At 47.1% G+C, this 15,554-nt stretch overlaps 1 protein-coding gene and 1 pseudogene across 2 annotated transcripts in view; one reads left to right on the top strand and one right to left on the bottom strand.

Moving 5' to 3' along the window:
- Positions 1-1,467: 1,467 nt before the first annotated feature.
- SUGP1 (SURP and G-patch domain containing 1) overlaps positions 1,468-15,554 on the bottom strand; it is a 28,982-nt gene continuing 14,895 nt past the window's right edge. The window contains exons 8-14 of the mRNA XM_081092208.1: positions 8,995-9,350; positions 4,304-4,410; positions 3,487-3,664; positions 3,147-3,253; positions 2,395-2,540; positions 1,926-2,055; positions 1,468-1,639 (exon numbers count right to left, since the gene is read on the bottom strand). Coding sequence (XP_080948334.1) covers positions 1,613-1,639; positions 1,926-2,055; positions 2,395-2,540; positions 3,147-3,253; positions 3,487-3,664; positions 4,304-4,410; positions 8,995-9,350 — 1,051 coding nt within the window. The 3' untranslated portion in view covers positions 1,468-1,612. The remainder of the gene's footprint in view (positions 1,640-1,925; positions 2,056-2,394; positions 2,541-3,146; positions 3,254-3,486; positions 3,665-4,303; positions 4,411-8,994; positions 9,351-15,554) is intronic.
- Positions 7,340-7,640, top strand: LOC308518852 (metallothionein-4-like; annotated as a pseudogene). The gene has a single exon. The product of its transcript is annotated as a metallothionein-4-like (transcript).

Here is a 15,554-nt window from a genome sequence, read left to right as displayed (position 1 = left end):
TGACCTGCCTGGGGGGGGGGGGGGAGACGGGGGACGGGGACGGACACGTTGCCTGGAGATCGCTGGCTTCCCATAGCTACTCATCTGTGCTTAGGACTTTGGCAAGGGTCACCTCTTTGCCCTGCCTGGGCACAGCATCCATGGGAGGGGGACGGTGGTATACGGCACCCAATCTACTCTGCTGTTGAGACCCTCCCAGCCCCTGAAGCCCCCAGAGACCTGGCCCAGGTCACCTGCCCAGCCCAGCTGTTTCTCCTGGCAGCATCGATCAGTGTATTGTTAGTTCACTGTCACAGCCCCCATTCTGATTCACAGTTGGTGCTCATAGAGTTTGCTGAATGCAGGCTGGCCCAGGAGCCTGATTCTAGCTTGAATTGAGCCCACGAGCCCACAGGGATTGAGCATGAACCACTGGGTGAATGTGTGGTGCAGGTGGGTGAGTTGTGGTCCCCTCAAATTTCCAGGCTGATACCTCAAGCATGGCTGCAGCTGAAGATCCCCAGGTGTTTTTGCACAGATGTGAGGTACTGGATCGAGAGACATGGTAGCTCTCAGCACACATTGGCCAGGCCACCCACAGGCCTCACATCCTCTAGGACAGAGGTGGGGAACGTCTAGCCCAAGGGTCTTATAAGGCCCACAAAATCATTTGGTTTGGCCCTGCCAAGGCATTAAGGGTGAGTTAATTAAATGTCTGACCAAATACAGCAGGCTAGTTTTTAAGTTAATTTTTTTAAAAAATATCTTTTTATTGATTTCAGAGAGAGGAAGAGGGAGAGGGAGAGATAGATAGAAATATCAATGATAAGAGAGAAACATTGATCAGCTGCCTCCTGCACATCCCCTACTGGGGATGGCCTACAACCCAGGCACGGACCCTGACCGGGAATCGAACCCTGACCTCTTGGTTTATAGGTTGATGCTCAACCACTGAGCAACACCAGCTGGGCTAAGTTGGTAATTTTGAATGATGTTATAAATACCCAAATGGCCCTTGGCAGAAAAAAGGTTCCCCACCCCTGCTCTAGGAGGTGTGAGACATGTTAGCACACAGCTGTCCCACAGAGGCATGAGCCCCAGGGACATGTGTACACCACACAGGTGGGACCCAGTGCAGCTGTGGCAGCATGGGCTGCAGCCATCACTGGCAGGGAATATCATTTGACAGGGAGGTGGGTAGCCTAGGTGTGCCCTGGGGAAGGCTAGGCCCTGCCTGGAGATCCCTCCCCAATTCCCTTCCATAGCACAGTGCTAGGCTGGGAGGGCCTGCCCAAGTGTGGCCCTCCTGTCTACTCCAGCCCAGGCTGATGAGGATGGAGACCCAATAAGCAAAGGTCCAGGTGGTGCTTTTGGATTCCTCAGGTGCTGGGGAGCCTTCACACAGCATCTCATTCTCACCTGCCCAGCCCAGCTCAGCTGCTGAAGAACAGGAGGGGTCTCTGGTGATGGCACGACCAGGCTCCCACAGTGGGCAAGCATTGGGACTTTAATACATAGCATGACACTTGAGACAACGGAAAGGGCGGGCAGAAATGCAGTCCAAAACATTCTACAGTCCAAGAATGCTTGGTTGGTTGTCTGGAAGGTATGTTTCTGTGTTTCTCCAGAATACTCAGTAGTAAGGCCGCCTGGGGTTGTTCTGTGGGAGGCAGTGAGATAAAAAGGGAGTGCGTTAATGCTAAAGACAGATGGCAGCTCCTCCCGCCCAGAACCTTTCAGGGGCAGCTGAGCTCACTCCTTGAGATGGCTGGCTTTGGAGAGGAAGGAGGGGCTCAAATGCAGGTGGAGTGGTGGTGGGGGGTGTTGGTGAGACCGGGACTAAGGGAGGAGGGACACTCTGTTACCAGCACTACCACCCCACTACCGTGGACAGTGAGGAACCAGTGGCCACACCAGAGGAATGGGGGGGATGGGAATGCACGCACCAGAGGGTTGGGCCGGAAGCGGTAAGCCAGCATCATCCTCTTGCGGAAGGCCTCGTACTCGTCATCCTCCTTAGAAAGCTCTGCTGGCCGGTCAATGCCAAAGCCAGCGCCATCCACTGTAGTTGTGCCCCTGTGGGGGATGAGGGAGCGTGCAGAATGTGAGCAGAAAAGCAGGCTGGTGTGAGCAGGAGAGCAGATGCCCAGCCTGAGCTGGGACAGGAAGGCTTAGCCCACCAGCCTGCCTAGGAGCAGCAGCAGCAGCTCAAAGTGGGGCTGTGGGGGCCATGCAAGCTGTGCTGGGCTGGAGAAGAGCTAAGTGGGACACACAGGAGGGAAGAGCCTGAGCTGGGCTAGTCACCATAGTTCTCAGCTAGGCCTGACTCTGGCCCAGGGGCAGGACTAGACCCAGACCCTGGGACTAGTTTGGGATACTCCCTCACCCCCATCCTGTATCAAGGGTCACACTCACTTGTTAACTGGGTTCTTGATGCCCTGGCCCTCTGAGCCTAGACCGTCACCCTCCTTCCAGCCCATCTTCATCAGCATCTGGTAGCCAATATTCTCCACCGTCAGCTTGAATTCCTTGTACTCCGAGTAGTCAGGCTCACGGCCTTCCTGCATGACCAAGCAGCTGTCATCCCCAAGGGCCAAAACACGTCCCCTATGGCCTCACTGGCCACTAGCTGGGACCATCAGCCCATCCGTCCCCTACTTCAGACTAAGTTCCTCCTCCTCAGGGTTCCCATGGTCACACTTTGTGCTCTCTGGTAACCAAGTCAAAGAAGGCAAGGTGACAGTCACACAGGCCTCCTCTACCATGGGCAAGATTAATGATTCACCTACAAAGAAGAGCTCAGCTTCTGAGGGCGATTTGTTACACAAAGTGTGAAAAAGCAGCCATGGTCAACTAGGTGGAGAGGCTTGTGCCAGTCAGCTGTCTCTCTATGTGCAGAGGAGGAACATTGAGCTTTCATTCTGAGGAGCCTAGTCCATGGGCTTGTGCCTCCCATTGCATTAATTGGCTTCACTCGAAGCAGGATTTCCCAAAGCCCCAGGAAATGTTTCTAAAGTGGCAGCTGAGCTATTTGTGAATTCCCCAAATGGACGTCTGCCAGGGACAGATGCCTCCTGTGGAAGAGGGCCTGGTTCCTCCTGTGTGTGAAGAGGCCGCCCGCTGGACAGGCCCACAGCAGGGCTGATGGCTGGGGACTCCCCATTCACCTTTAGGGCTTTGAAGGTCTCCATGAACTTCTCCAGCTCATCCGGTGGCAGAAAATCTCCAATGAAGTGCTTTCCCCGACCCATCTTCGTCAGCTGCTCAGCCCACTCTGTCCGGAGAGATAGAAAAGGTAAAAGAAGGAAGAGGTGAGCGGCCGCGAGAGAGGGAGGCAGCTGGGGGGAGACCCTGACCTGATCCCTGCTCCCTCAGGACAGCCCTGCACCACTCCTTTTACTACTGAGAAGATTGAGGCACAGAAAAGCCAAGTCTTGTGCGCAAGGTCTTATAGGCCAACAGGTGAGTGGGGCTTCCAGCCACCCCCCGCTGGAAACCTCAGCGTACCCCGAGTCTTGTCCATCTCCATGCGCCGCAGCTGGTGCTCCCAGGTGCCCAGCTCGCTATCCACCTCCTCGTCACTGTCGTAGCCATGCTGGTGCTGCTGCAGTGCCTTCTCCCACAACAGCTGCATGTCCTGCATCGCTCGCTTGTGCTGCATGATCATGTCGTACATCTGCTGCATCTGTGGGGAGCACACACTATGACAGGGCCTGCACCACATAACCGAACCTCCCCATGTCCCTGTGATGAGAGAGAGGGCCCTCTCTGTCTTGCTCAGAACCGGGCATCATCACCATGGACTAAATGAGGGCAACTTGGCCTCCTTATCCCTAGGAATGTTAAGGGTGATGTGACAGAGCCCTGGCCTAGAGGAGGTGGCCAGGGTGAGGCGTCCCCAAGAACTGATAGGCCAGTGCCTCTAGTTCCCCAGGGAAGCAGCAAAGAGGCCAAGTTGACCCTCACCCCAACACTGCCCACTACCAGCTGAGTGGCCCTCACACCAGTCAGGGTGCCCAGTGCTAGCCAGGCCTGTCCTGGACTGGATACTGGAGGGAACTGGATGAAAAATTTAAGACTACTGAGTGGGAACAGCCCACAGGCACTATGTGGAATAGTTATTGAGCACCAGCTGTGCGGATGACAGGCCAGCATGAGGAGGCCTGAGCTCTGGGCCCAGCTATACGCTGGGGTTGGCATGGCATTGGTGGGGAACCAGCCTGCCCAGGAGCCTCTCTGCTGACTGTGTGATCACTGCACCATAGGTGAGGGGGGGCAATCTGCCACCAGCAGCTGTGGAGCCTGCTCCACCCTCTGGCCTTACCTCCTGTTGCTCCTTCAGCTGCTTCTTTTGGGCGTCTGACAGTTCCGTGACGCCTACTAGACCCACGGGCTTTCCCTTCTCGTAGCCTAGCCCCTTGAGGTCCTGAACTGGAAACAAGACACAGGTCAGTCAGTGATGGACACATGGGCCTGGCCCTGCTCTTGCGTGTGCGATGCAGAATCCACTCACTGACAACACCCGAGGCACTTGGAGCGCGCACAGCAGAGCCCTCGTATCAGCTGTTAGTCTCTCGTGTCACATGAGGACCACACGAGTCACACCTTGCACTGTCATGTGCACCCAATTTCATTCCCACATGCCCTCTCCAGGTGGGCCCTACATCCCCATGTTGTAAACACCAACACCAGAGCTCAGAGGTCAGGGGCCTCAAACGAGGTCATATGGCTAATGGGTGACATGGTGGGGACTTTGCAGAGCCAGAGACACTAGAGCAGAGACGAGAGTGTGTGCACATGCACAAACACTGGCTTATGGGAGTTGATCCTGTGGAGGACAGACACCTAGTATAGACACACACAGGTTTGAGGTCTGGTGTAAGACTCAGCTGTGTGGCTCTGTTTAGCTCCTTCTGGAGAGGCAGCCAGTTGTCCTCACAGCATTTAATTTGGCATCAGCTTCGGAGCTTGGCTGGAGCTCCAGCAGCACTGATTCACGTGAAGATGCTGTGATGGCCCGTCTGGGTGTTGGTTTCTGGGGGAGAAGCCAGGCAGATGGGTGGAGAGGATCCTCTGGGAAAGTGAAGAGAGCTGGGGGCTCCAGCTCCCCATGGCTGGGGCTTTGCCAGCAAGAACCAAATGTGGATGCTCTGTGACCCCAGGACTGTACCTCAATCCCTCCTTGAAGAAGGTCTGTGGGGGCTTTGAACTATATGAGAGCCCTATGCAGAAGGCTTCTATGACAAGAATGAATGTTAAGTACTTTAAAGTTTAAGGGAGACAATAGGATCTATCTATATGTCATCTACAAGAAACTCACTTTAGATAAAAAGATACAAACAGGTTGAAAGTAAAAGGATGGGAAACAAAAATTCCAAGTAAATAGTACTGAGAGAGCTGGGAAGGATATACTAGTCTCAGACAAAATATACTTAAAGTCAAATAAGATTACAATATATAGCCGAAACCGGTTTGGCTCAGTGGATAGAGCGTCGGCCTGCGGACTGAAGGGTCCCAGGTTCGATTCCGGTCAAGGGCATGTACCTGGGTTGCGGCCACATCCCCAATGGGAGATGTGCAGGAGGCAGCTGATCGATGTTTCTCTCTCATCAATGTTTCTAACTCTATCTCTCTCCCTTCCTCTCTGTAAAAAATCAATAAAATATATTTTAAAAAAAAAAGATTACAATATATAGACTCATGGTGAAAGACTGAAAGCTTTTCCCTTAAGATACGGAGCAGTGCAAGTATCCCCACTTTTGCCACTTGCATTCAACATAGCACTGCAGGTCCTAGCCAAAGCAATTAGGAAAGAAGAAGATGAGGCATTGAAATTAGAAAGGAAGAGGTAAAATGGTCACTATCTGCAGATGACAAAATCTTATATCCCTAATGAATCTACAAAAGGACTATTAGAGCTGAAAAATGAATTCAGCAAAGTTGAAAGATACATAATCAATACACAAAAATCAGTTGTATTTCTATACACTAAGAACACATAATCCAAAAATTAAATTTAAAAAGTTTCCACTTATAGCATCAAAAAGAATAAACCCGTCATGAGGCGGCAGAGAGCAGAGAGGCTCGCCTACGCCCAGCGTCCTGGCCGTGGGCGCCTGGATGGTTGACGGCCTGACACGGGGCTCTCTGGGCTGCTGGCGGGGGGGCGGGGGGCGGCCCGAGCCCGTGGGGTAAAAGGTCCTCGAAAAAAAAAGAATTAAAAAAAAAAAAAAAGAATAAACCACTTAGGAACACATTTAAACAAGGAGATGCAAGAACTATAAAACAAAAACTACATGTTAGAACGAATGAATGAATACCTAAGTAAATGAGAGACAGCCTATGTATTCACAGATTGGAAGTCTTAAATACTGTTAACATGTCAGTGCTACCCAAAGTGACCTACAGATTCAAATGCAATCCCTATCAAAATCCCAACAGTTTTTTTTGCAGATATGGAAAAGCCTATCTGAAAACCCATATGAAAATTCAAGGGACTCCAAGGAATAGCCAAAGCTTGAAAAAGAACAAAATTGGAAAACTAACACTCCTGATTTCAAAACTTACCACAAAGGTACAGTGATCAAAACAGTGAGGTACTGGTGTAAAGAAAGACATACAAACCAGTGTAATAGAATAGGGCCCAGAAAAAACCTTTACATCCATGGTCAACCGACTTTTGACAAGGGTGTCAAGACCATTTAATGGGGGAAGAAGAGTCTCTTTAACGAATGGTGTTAGGACGACTAGATATCCACATGGAAAAGGATAAAGTTGGACCCTTACCCTATATCAGACATAAAAATTAATTTAAGCCTGCCTGGCATGGTTCAGTGGTTGAGAGCGAACCTATGAACCAGGAGGTCACAGTTCAATTCCTGGCCAGGGAATATACCTGGGTTGTAGGCTTGATCCCCAGTAGGGGGCATGCAGGAGGCAGCCAATCAAGGATTCTCTCTCATCATTGATGTTTCTATCTCTGTCTCCCTCTCCTTTCCTCTCTTAAATCAATAAAAAATGTAATTAAAAAATTAATTTAAAATGGATCAATGGGTCAAATACCTATGTTTAAGCCCTGTCTGGTGGTTCAGTGGTTAGAGCATCAGCTTGTGCACCCAAGGGTCTTGGGTTTGATTCACAGTCAAGGGCATGTACCTGGGTTGCAGGTTTGATCCCCAGCCCCAGTTGGGGCGCATATAGGAGGCAACCAATAGATGTTTCTCTCTCCCCCTCCCTTCCTCCTTTCCACTTTCTCTAAAGATCAATGAAAAAACTATCATCGGGTGAGGAATAACAAACACCTAAATTTAAGACCTAAAACTATACACCTCCCTTCTCCAGCACAGACAGCACCTGGACCATGGACCCCAGGGAATGCACCTGCTTGTCTTAAAGAACATGCATCTGTGGAGACAACTGCAAACGCACATCTTGCAACTGTAAAACATGTCGAAAAAGCTGCTGCTCCTGCTGCTCCCCGGGCTGTGCCAAGTGTGCCCAAGGCTGCATCTGCAAAGGAGGCTCAAGCAAGTGCAGCTGCTGCCACTGAAATGCACCAGTCGTGCTGGGAATGAGGGCTGGGAAGCGTCTGTACAGTGCGTTAGTTGAGAAGTTGAGATGATTGTGCTTGTTATATATTTGCCCCAATGAGGTGTTGGTGACATTCATGTAAAGTGTTGGAGCAATAAAGTTTTCACTCATGGGAAAAAAAAAGACGTAAAACTATAAAACTCTTAGAAGAAAATACAGGGTCACCGTGGCAGGTTTGGCTCAGTGGATAGAGCTTAGGCCTGCGGACTGAAAGGTCCTGGGTTCGATTCCAGTCAAGGGCATGTACCTTGGTTGCGGGCACATCCCCAGTGGGGAGTGTGCAGGAGGTGGCTGATCGATGTTTCTCTCTCATCGATGTTTCTATCTCTCTCCCTTCATCTCTGTGAAAAATCAATAAAATATATTAAAAAAAGAATAAAAGAAGAAAATACAGGGTCAAATTTTCATGACCTTGGATTTGGCTATGGTTTCTTAAATATGACACCAAAATCATAGGCCACTAACAAAAAATTAAATTGAACTTCATTAACATTTAAAACTTTTGTGAATCAAAAGACACTCTTAAAAGGGTAAAAAGACAATCCAAAGAATGAGAGAAAATATTTGCAAATAATATATGTAACAGGAGTTAATATCCAGAATACACAAAGAACTCCTACAATTCAATGACAAAACCACAAACAACCCAATTAAAAAATGGGAAAAGAACTAAAATAGACATTTCTCCAAATAAGCTATACAAATGGCCAATGAGCACATGGAAAGATGCTCAACACTATTAGTCACTAGAAAAATGCAAAAACTACAATGTGATCCCAGTTCATACTGGCATGACCCTAAGGCGAGGATGTGGAGAAATCGAAACTCTTGTGCATTGCTGGAGGGATGTAAAATGATGCACCTGCTGTAGAGAACAGTTTGGTGGTTCCTTAAAAAGTTAAATGTATGCCATAACCGGTTTGGCTCAGTGGATAGAGCGTTGGCCTGCGGACTGAAGGGTTCCAGGTTTGATTCCGGTCAAGGTCATGTACCTTGGTTGCAGGCACATCCCCAGTGGGAGGTGTGCAGGAGGCAGCTGATCGATGTTTCTCTCTCATCGATGTTTCTAACTCTCTACCCATCGCCCTTCCTCTCTGTAAAAAATCAATAAAATATATTAAAAAAATAAAAGTTAAATGTAGAATCACCATATGACCAAGCAATTCCACTCCTAGGTATACACACAGGAGAACTGAAATAAAGGATCCAAATAGTACCTGTATATGTGTGTTCACAGCAGTACTAGTTACAACTGCCAAAAGGTGGAAACCACCTGCATCTATTGGCAGATAAAGGATGAACAAAAGTGTAGTCCATCCACACACTGAAATACTATTCAGCCACAGAAGGGAAGTCCTGACACCTGCTACATACAACACAGATAAACCCTGACAACGTGATGCCAGACTTCTTGAAAAAGCCCACCTGACAGGGGTGAGGGGGTGGCATCCACGTCTCTCTGCACCAGCTCGGTGGGTGGGAGTTCCACCTTTTCCTCCTCAGGCCCCCATCGGCTCTTTCGCTTCCTCTTCACAGTGGCTGTAGTGGCTGGCTTTCCATGGGCAGCTGGAGCTGGGTTGATAGCAGGTGAGGGGGCAGATGAAGTAGGGCAAGCAGCAGTGAGGGGTACAGATCCGGACAGGATCTCAGGAGGCGGTCTGCGCTGAGGGCAGAGCTCCGGCACCATTTGGGTGCCTGTTGGGCCTGCCCTTGCTTTTCGGAACTCCTCCAGTTTCTGGCGGTAGTATTTGTAACCCTGGCTGCTGGGTTCGTACAGAAAGCTGTAAAGAAGAGTGGAGGGGCACACTGTCAGTTGGGGCAGGAGTAGCATGGGTCTTGTGCAAGCCCCCCAGGTCAGCCAGGGTCACTTCAAAGTCTCCACTATGACCTCCTGTACTGCCAGGCCTCAGTGGCTGCTGGCTCTAGTGACCCAACAGTGAAAAATAACGTGGCCTGCCACAGCCTGTCACAATGCTGAGGGCCACACCAACCCCACCCCGACTTTATCGGGTGCCTGTCACACAGTTATTGATACACTGCCTCCAAGGAAAATGGTGGGCTCCCTCAGAACTGCCCCAGGTTCTGCGAAGCTCTTCCCCTGCTGTCCTAGAGGAGCACTAGAAGTCCTGGGGTGCGAGAGACACCTGGTGCCAGAAAGGACAAGATTTGCCCTAAACTGCACAGCTCAAACACTTGTATTTTTCTGATGCACTTGTGGGAGGTGCCAACAGCAAACAGAGCCAAAACAAACACAATTAACATAGGAACAAATGGGGACCTGGACTCCAACTCAAGGGCAAAAGTCCCTTCCTTGCTGGAAGCCACAGTCCCTCAGTCCCCTAAGGGGTAGTTCCCCCACCCCAAGGTAGGAACAGGTGGCACTGAGTTCAGAGCTGGTAAAGCCTGCAGCTCCCTCTGCACCTGCCTGTTATCTCTTAGACCAGTGGTTGGCAAACTCATTAGTCAACAGAGCCAAATATCAACAGTACTTCAAAATAGACTCGCCCAGGCCGAAAACCGACTTCTGCACATGGGCCACGAAGTTTCAATCGCACTGTACATGCGCACCCGCACTTGGTATTTTGGCCACACTCAAGGGGCCAAAGAGCCGCATGTGGCTCACGAGCCGCAGTTTGCTGACCACGGTCTTAGCCTATGCATGTCCTGAGCCCTAGTCCCACCTCTGGGGTCCACACCAGAGGGAAGAATCATAGCCCATCTCCATGTAACAAGATCTGTGTATATCACAGGTCACATGGCCCTCAACAAGAGGGGCTAGACCTGCACTCACAAACCTGAAGGATTACAAAAGCAACATGCAAGCTCAAGGATGCTGTAAAATTTCTTTTGTATAAAAGACAACAGGAAAAAAAACCTGTAGACCGTTTTTATGTGTCTAAATAGAGCCAGGAGAGAGGTGGAAGGACCCCCTAGCCTGGACAAACTAATATTGGTACCTAGGGTGGGATGGAAGGACAAGGAAATGGCAGCATCTCCTTTGCACTCCTGGGTCATGATACAAAGCATGCACACATCCTTTAGAAAACCCAGTAAGTGACCTTTGTAAAAATTACAGAGGAAACAAAGATCAATAAAACTGTTAAGCCTCTAGCCATGCTAAGAAAAAAGAGAAAATAAATTACTAATCACAAAAATGAAATAGGGGACATCACTACAAATCCTACAAACATTAAAAGGATAATAAAGAATTACTATGAACAACTCTATGCCCCAAAATTTGATAACACACACGAAATTAACTAATTATTTGAAAGACACAATCTGCCAAAACTAATACAGGAAGAAACTGACAACTCAAAGAGGCCTATTTTTATTTTAAAAAGTTGAATCATCCCAGCTGGTGTGATTCAATGGTTGAGCACCAACGCATGAACCAGGAGATCACGGTTTGATTCCCGGTCAGGGCACATGCCTGAGTTGTGGGCTTGATCCCCAGTGGGGGGTGTGCAGGAGGCAGCTGATCACTGATTCTCTCCCATTGATGTTTCTATCTCTTTCTTCCTCTCCCTTCCTCTCTGAAATGAATTTAAAATTTTTTTTAAAAAGTTGAACTAGGCCTGGCTAGCTTGGCTCAGTGGATAGAGCGTCAGCCTGGGAATGAAGGATCCTGGGTTCGATTCCAGTCAAGGGCACATACCCAGGTTGTGGGCTCCATCCCTAGTGGGAGGAATGCAGGAGGCAGCCGACCGATGATTCTCTCTCATCACTGATGTTTCTATCTCTCTTTCCCTCTCCCTTCCTCTCTGAAATCAATAAAAATGTGTATTTTTTTAAAAATAAATAAAGCTGAACCAGCCCTGCCCAGTGTTTCTAAGCAGTTACAGCATGGGCCTGCAAACCAAAGGGTCATGGGTTTGATTCCTGGTCAAGGGCACATACCTGGTTTGCAGGTTTGATCCCTGGACCTGTGCAAGAGGCAACCAATTGATGTGTCTCTTACATTGATGTTTCTCTCTCCCACTGCCCCTTCCACCCTCTCTAGAAATCAATGGAAAAATATCCTCAGGTGAAGATTAACAAAACAATTGAACCAGTAATTAATAACCTTCTAAAACAGAAAGCACCATGCTCAGGAGGTCACTGATGAATTCTACCAAATATTTAAGGAGGAAATTATACCAATTCTCTACAGTTCCTTTCAGAAAAGAGAAGCAGGAAGAATACTTCCTAATTCATTCAATTACCCTAATACCAAAGCTAGACAAAGACATTACAAGAAAACTACAAACTAACATCTCTCACGAATATAGATGCCAAAATCCTCAACAAAACATTAGCAAACTGAATCTACCAATGTTAAAAACAACTATATACAGGGGTCCTCAAACTACGGCCCGTGGGCCACATGCAAATACAAATATTGTATTTGTTCCCGTTTTGTTTTTTTACTTCAAAATAAGATATGTGCAGTGTGCATAGGAATTTGTTCATAGTTGTTTTTTTTTAAACTATAGTCCGGCCCTCCAACGGTCTGAGGGACAGTGAACTGGCCCCCTGTTTAATAAGTTTGAGGACCCCTGATTATATACATCACGACCAAGTGGGATTTATGCCAGGCAGATTTAACATTTGAAAATCAAGTAATGTAATTCATCATATCAATAGGCTAAAAAAAATAAAAATCACAAGATCATATCAATAGCTGTAGAAAAAGCATTTGATAAAATACAACACCCATTCATGATAAAAACTCTCATTAAACTAGAATTAGAGGCAAACTTCCTCAACTTGATAAAGAGTATGTATAAAAACACCCACAGCTACCTCATACTTAATGGTGAGAAACTTGGAAACTCCCACTAAGAACAGGAACAAGGTAAGAATATCCCATTTCATCAATGCTTTTCAGCATCATACTAGAAGTCCTAACAAATGTAAAAAATGAGAAAAGGAAATAGATATACTAATTGAGAAGGAAAAAATAAAGTTGTCTTTGTCTGCAAATGACATGATAGTATACATAAAAACAAAAAAACACATGAAAAAATAGACACATGCTCTCTCACTCTCTCTCCTGGAACTAATAACCTATTATATAGCAAGGTTGCAGGGTACTATGTTAATATGCAGATGTCAATCACTTTCTTATAAGCCAGCAGTGCATAAGTAAAATTTGAAGTTAAAAACACAATACCATTTACATTATCATTTAAAAACATGAAATACGAGAAACCAAGATGGCGGCATAGGTAAACACCGGAGATTGCTGCCTTGCACAACCACTTCAAAAATACAACTAAAAGATGGAACGGACATCATCCAGAACCACAGGAAGGCTGGCTGAGTGGAAATTCTACAACTAGAAGGAAAGAGAAAAGCATACCGAGACTCAGAGGAGGTGCGGTGCAGAAGTAAAATACAGAGGTACAGAGGCGCATGCGGAGAGGGTTGGCGGCTGAGGACACGGTTGTCTTTTTCAATCGGGAGGGAGTCTCAAGCTCTGAGCTCCAGTTTCGGGTGAGGCTCTGGGGACTCAGACTTATACGGGAGAAACCGGACTGTCTGGCATCGGTCAGAACTCGAGGGCAGCTTTCTCTCGGGGGTGCTTGCAGCGATTGCCGGGACACTTGAGAAATAGGGCCTCTGAGGGCAGGACTGAGAGCAGCCATGACTGCTCGCTCTGCTCTGTTGATCCCCTGAGACCCCGCTCTGCCCAAGCCATGGAGGCTTTTGCATATAAAGGCCTGGCCCTTTGCAATCTTATAATTACCTAACAAACTGCAGCTGGCCCAAGGCCCCAGGGCAACTTGCATTGCGTTACAGCTGGCTCCTGCTGGATAGCCTCAGGCAGAGGCTAGATTAGCACCTCCTGAGAGATCCAGGAGCCAGTGTGCCCGAGATTGCAGCTCCTCTGATTCATAAAGGACATACTCAAGGGGCAGACTCAGTGAGCACCAAAGCCCCATTGAAGCAAGTCTTGCCCCAGAGGGGTGTCTCCAGCACAGAAGTTCTCCCACTGCAGACACAGCTGATTCTCACAGCCAATTGGCCTGGAGGTCAATCCCTCCCAGTGTTACCTATAACAATCAAGGCTTAACTACAACAAGACTGTGCACAAAGCCCACAAGGGGGTGCACCAAGAGCATCTACCTCAGGTAATTGGGGAGGCTGAGCCACTGGGCCCTATAGGACACCTAGCACAGAAAGCCATTCTATCAACACAGGGAAGCATAAAAAAATGCGGAGACAAAGAAACAGGACACAAATGACAGAAATGGAGGAAAGCAAACTACTGGATATAGAGTTCAAAACCACACTTTTAAGGTTTTTCAAGAATTTTCTAGAAACCGCCGATAAACTTAATGAGACCCTCAAGAAATCTAGTGAGACCCTCGAGGTTGTGATAAAGGACCAACTAGAAATTAAGCATACACTGACTGAAATAAAGAATATTATACAGGCCGAAACCGGTTTGGCTCAGTGGATAGAGCGTCGGCCTGCGGACTGAAAGGTCCCAGGTTCGATTCCGGTCAAGGGCATGTACCTGGGTTGCGGGCACATCCCCAGTGGGGAATGTGCAGGAGGCGGCTGATCGATGTTTCTCTCTCATCGATGTTTCTGACTTTCTATCTCTCTCCCTTCCTCTCTGTAAAAAAAAAAAAATAAAATAAATAAATAAATAAATAAATAAATAAAAAAGAATATTATACAGACTCCCAACAGCAGACTAGAGGATCGCAAGAATCAAGTCAAAGATTTGAAATACGAAGAAGCAAAAAACACCCAACCGGAAAAGCAAAATGAAGAAAGAATCCGAAAATACGAAGATACTGTAAGGAGCCTCTGGGACAGCTTCAAGCGTACCAACATCCGAATTATAGGGGTGCCAGAAGAAGAGAGAGAGAGCAAGATATTGAAAAGCTATTTGAAGAAATAATGACAGAAAACTTCCCCTACCTGGTGAAAGAAATAGACTTACAAGTCCCCAAACAAAAGGAATCCAAAGAGGACCACACCAAGACACATCATAATTAAAATGCCAAGAGCAAAAGACAAAGAGAGAATCTTAAAAGCGGCAAGAGAAAGACAGTCAGATACCTACAAGGGAGTACCCATATGACTGTCAGCTGATTTCTCAACAGAAACTTTGCAGGCCAGAAGGGAGTGGCAAGAAATATTCAAAGTGATGAATAGCAAGAACCTACAACCAAGATTACTTTATCCAGCAACGCTATCATTCAGAATTGAAGATCAGATAAAGAGCTTCACAGATAGGGAAAAGCTAAAGGAGTTCATCACCACCAAACCAGTATTATATGAAGTGCTGAAAGGTATCCTTTAAGAAGAGGAAGAAGAAGAAAAAGGTAAAGATACAAATTATGAACAACAAATACACATCTATCAACAAGTGAATCTAAAAATCAAGTGAATAAATAATCTGATGAACAGAATAAACTGGTGATTATAATAGAATCAGGGGCATAGAAAGGGAGTGGACTGACTATTCTTGTGGGGGGGGAAGGGGTGTGGGGGATGCAGGAAGAGACTGAACAAAAATCATGCACCAATGGATGAGGACAGTAGGGGGGAGGCGAGGGCGGAGGGTGGCGAGGGGGAACGGGTGAAGGGGAGCTATGGGGGGAAAAGAGGAACAACTGTAATAATCTGAACAATAAAGATTTAATTAAAAAAAAGAAATATGAATAAAAAACAAGTAAGATCAAAAATATAAATAAAAATAAAAACATGAAATACTTAGGAATAAGTCTTACAAAATATGTAAAATATCTGTATGAATATAATTACAAAATTCTGATTAAAGAATTCCAAGAACAAAATAAATGGAAAGATATTCCACGTTCATGGATAGGGAGACTTCGTATTGCCAAGATGTCAAATCTTCCCAACGTGATTTTTAGGTTTAATGACATTCCGATAAAAGTCCCAGCAAAGTTATTTTGTAGATAATGACAAAATGACTCTAAAGTTTATATTCAGAGAAAAAAGACCCAGAATAGCCAACA

This window comes from Myotis nattereri (assembly GCF_964212035.1).
Source record: "Myotis nattereri genome assembly, chromosome: 5".
NCBI lineage: Eukaryota > Metazoa > Chordata > Mammalia > Chiroptera > Vespertilionidae > Myotis > Myotis nattereri.
This window is presented reverse-complemented; position numbering and strand designations above follow the sequence as displayed.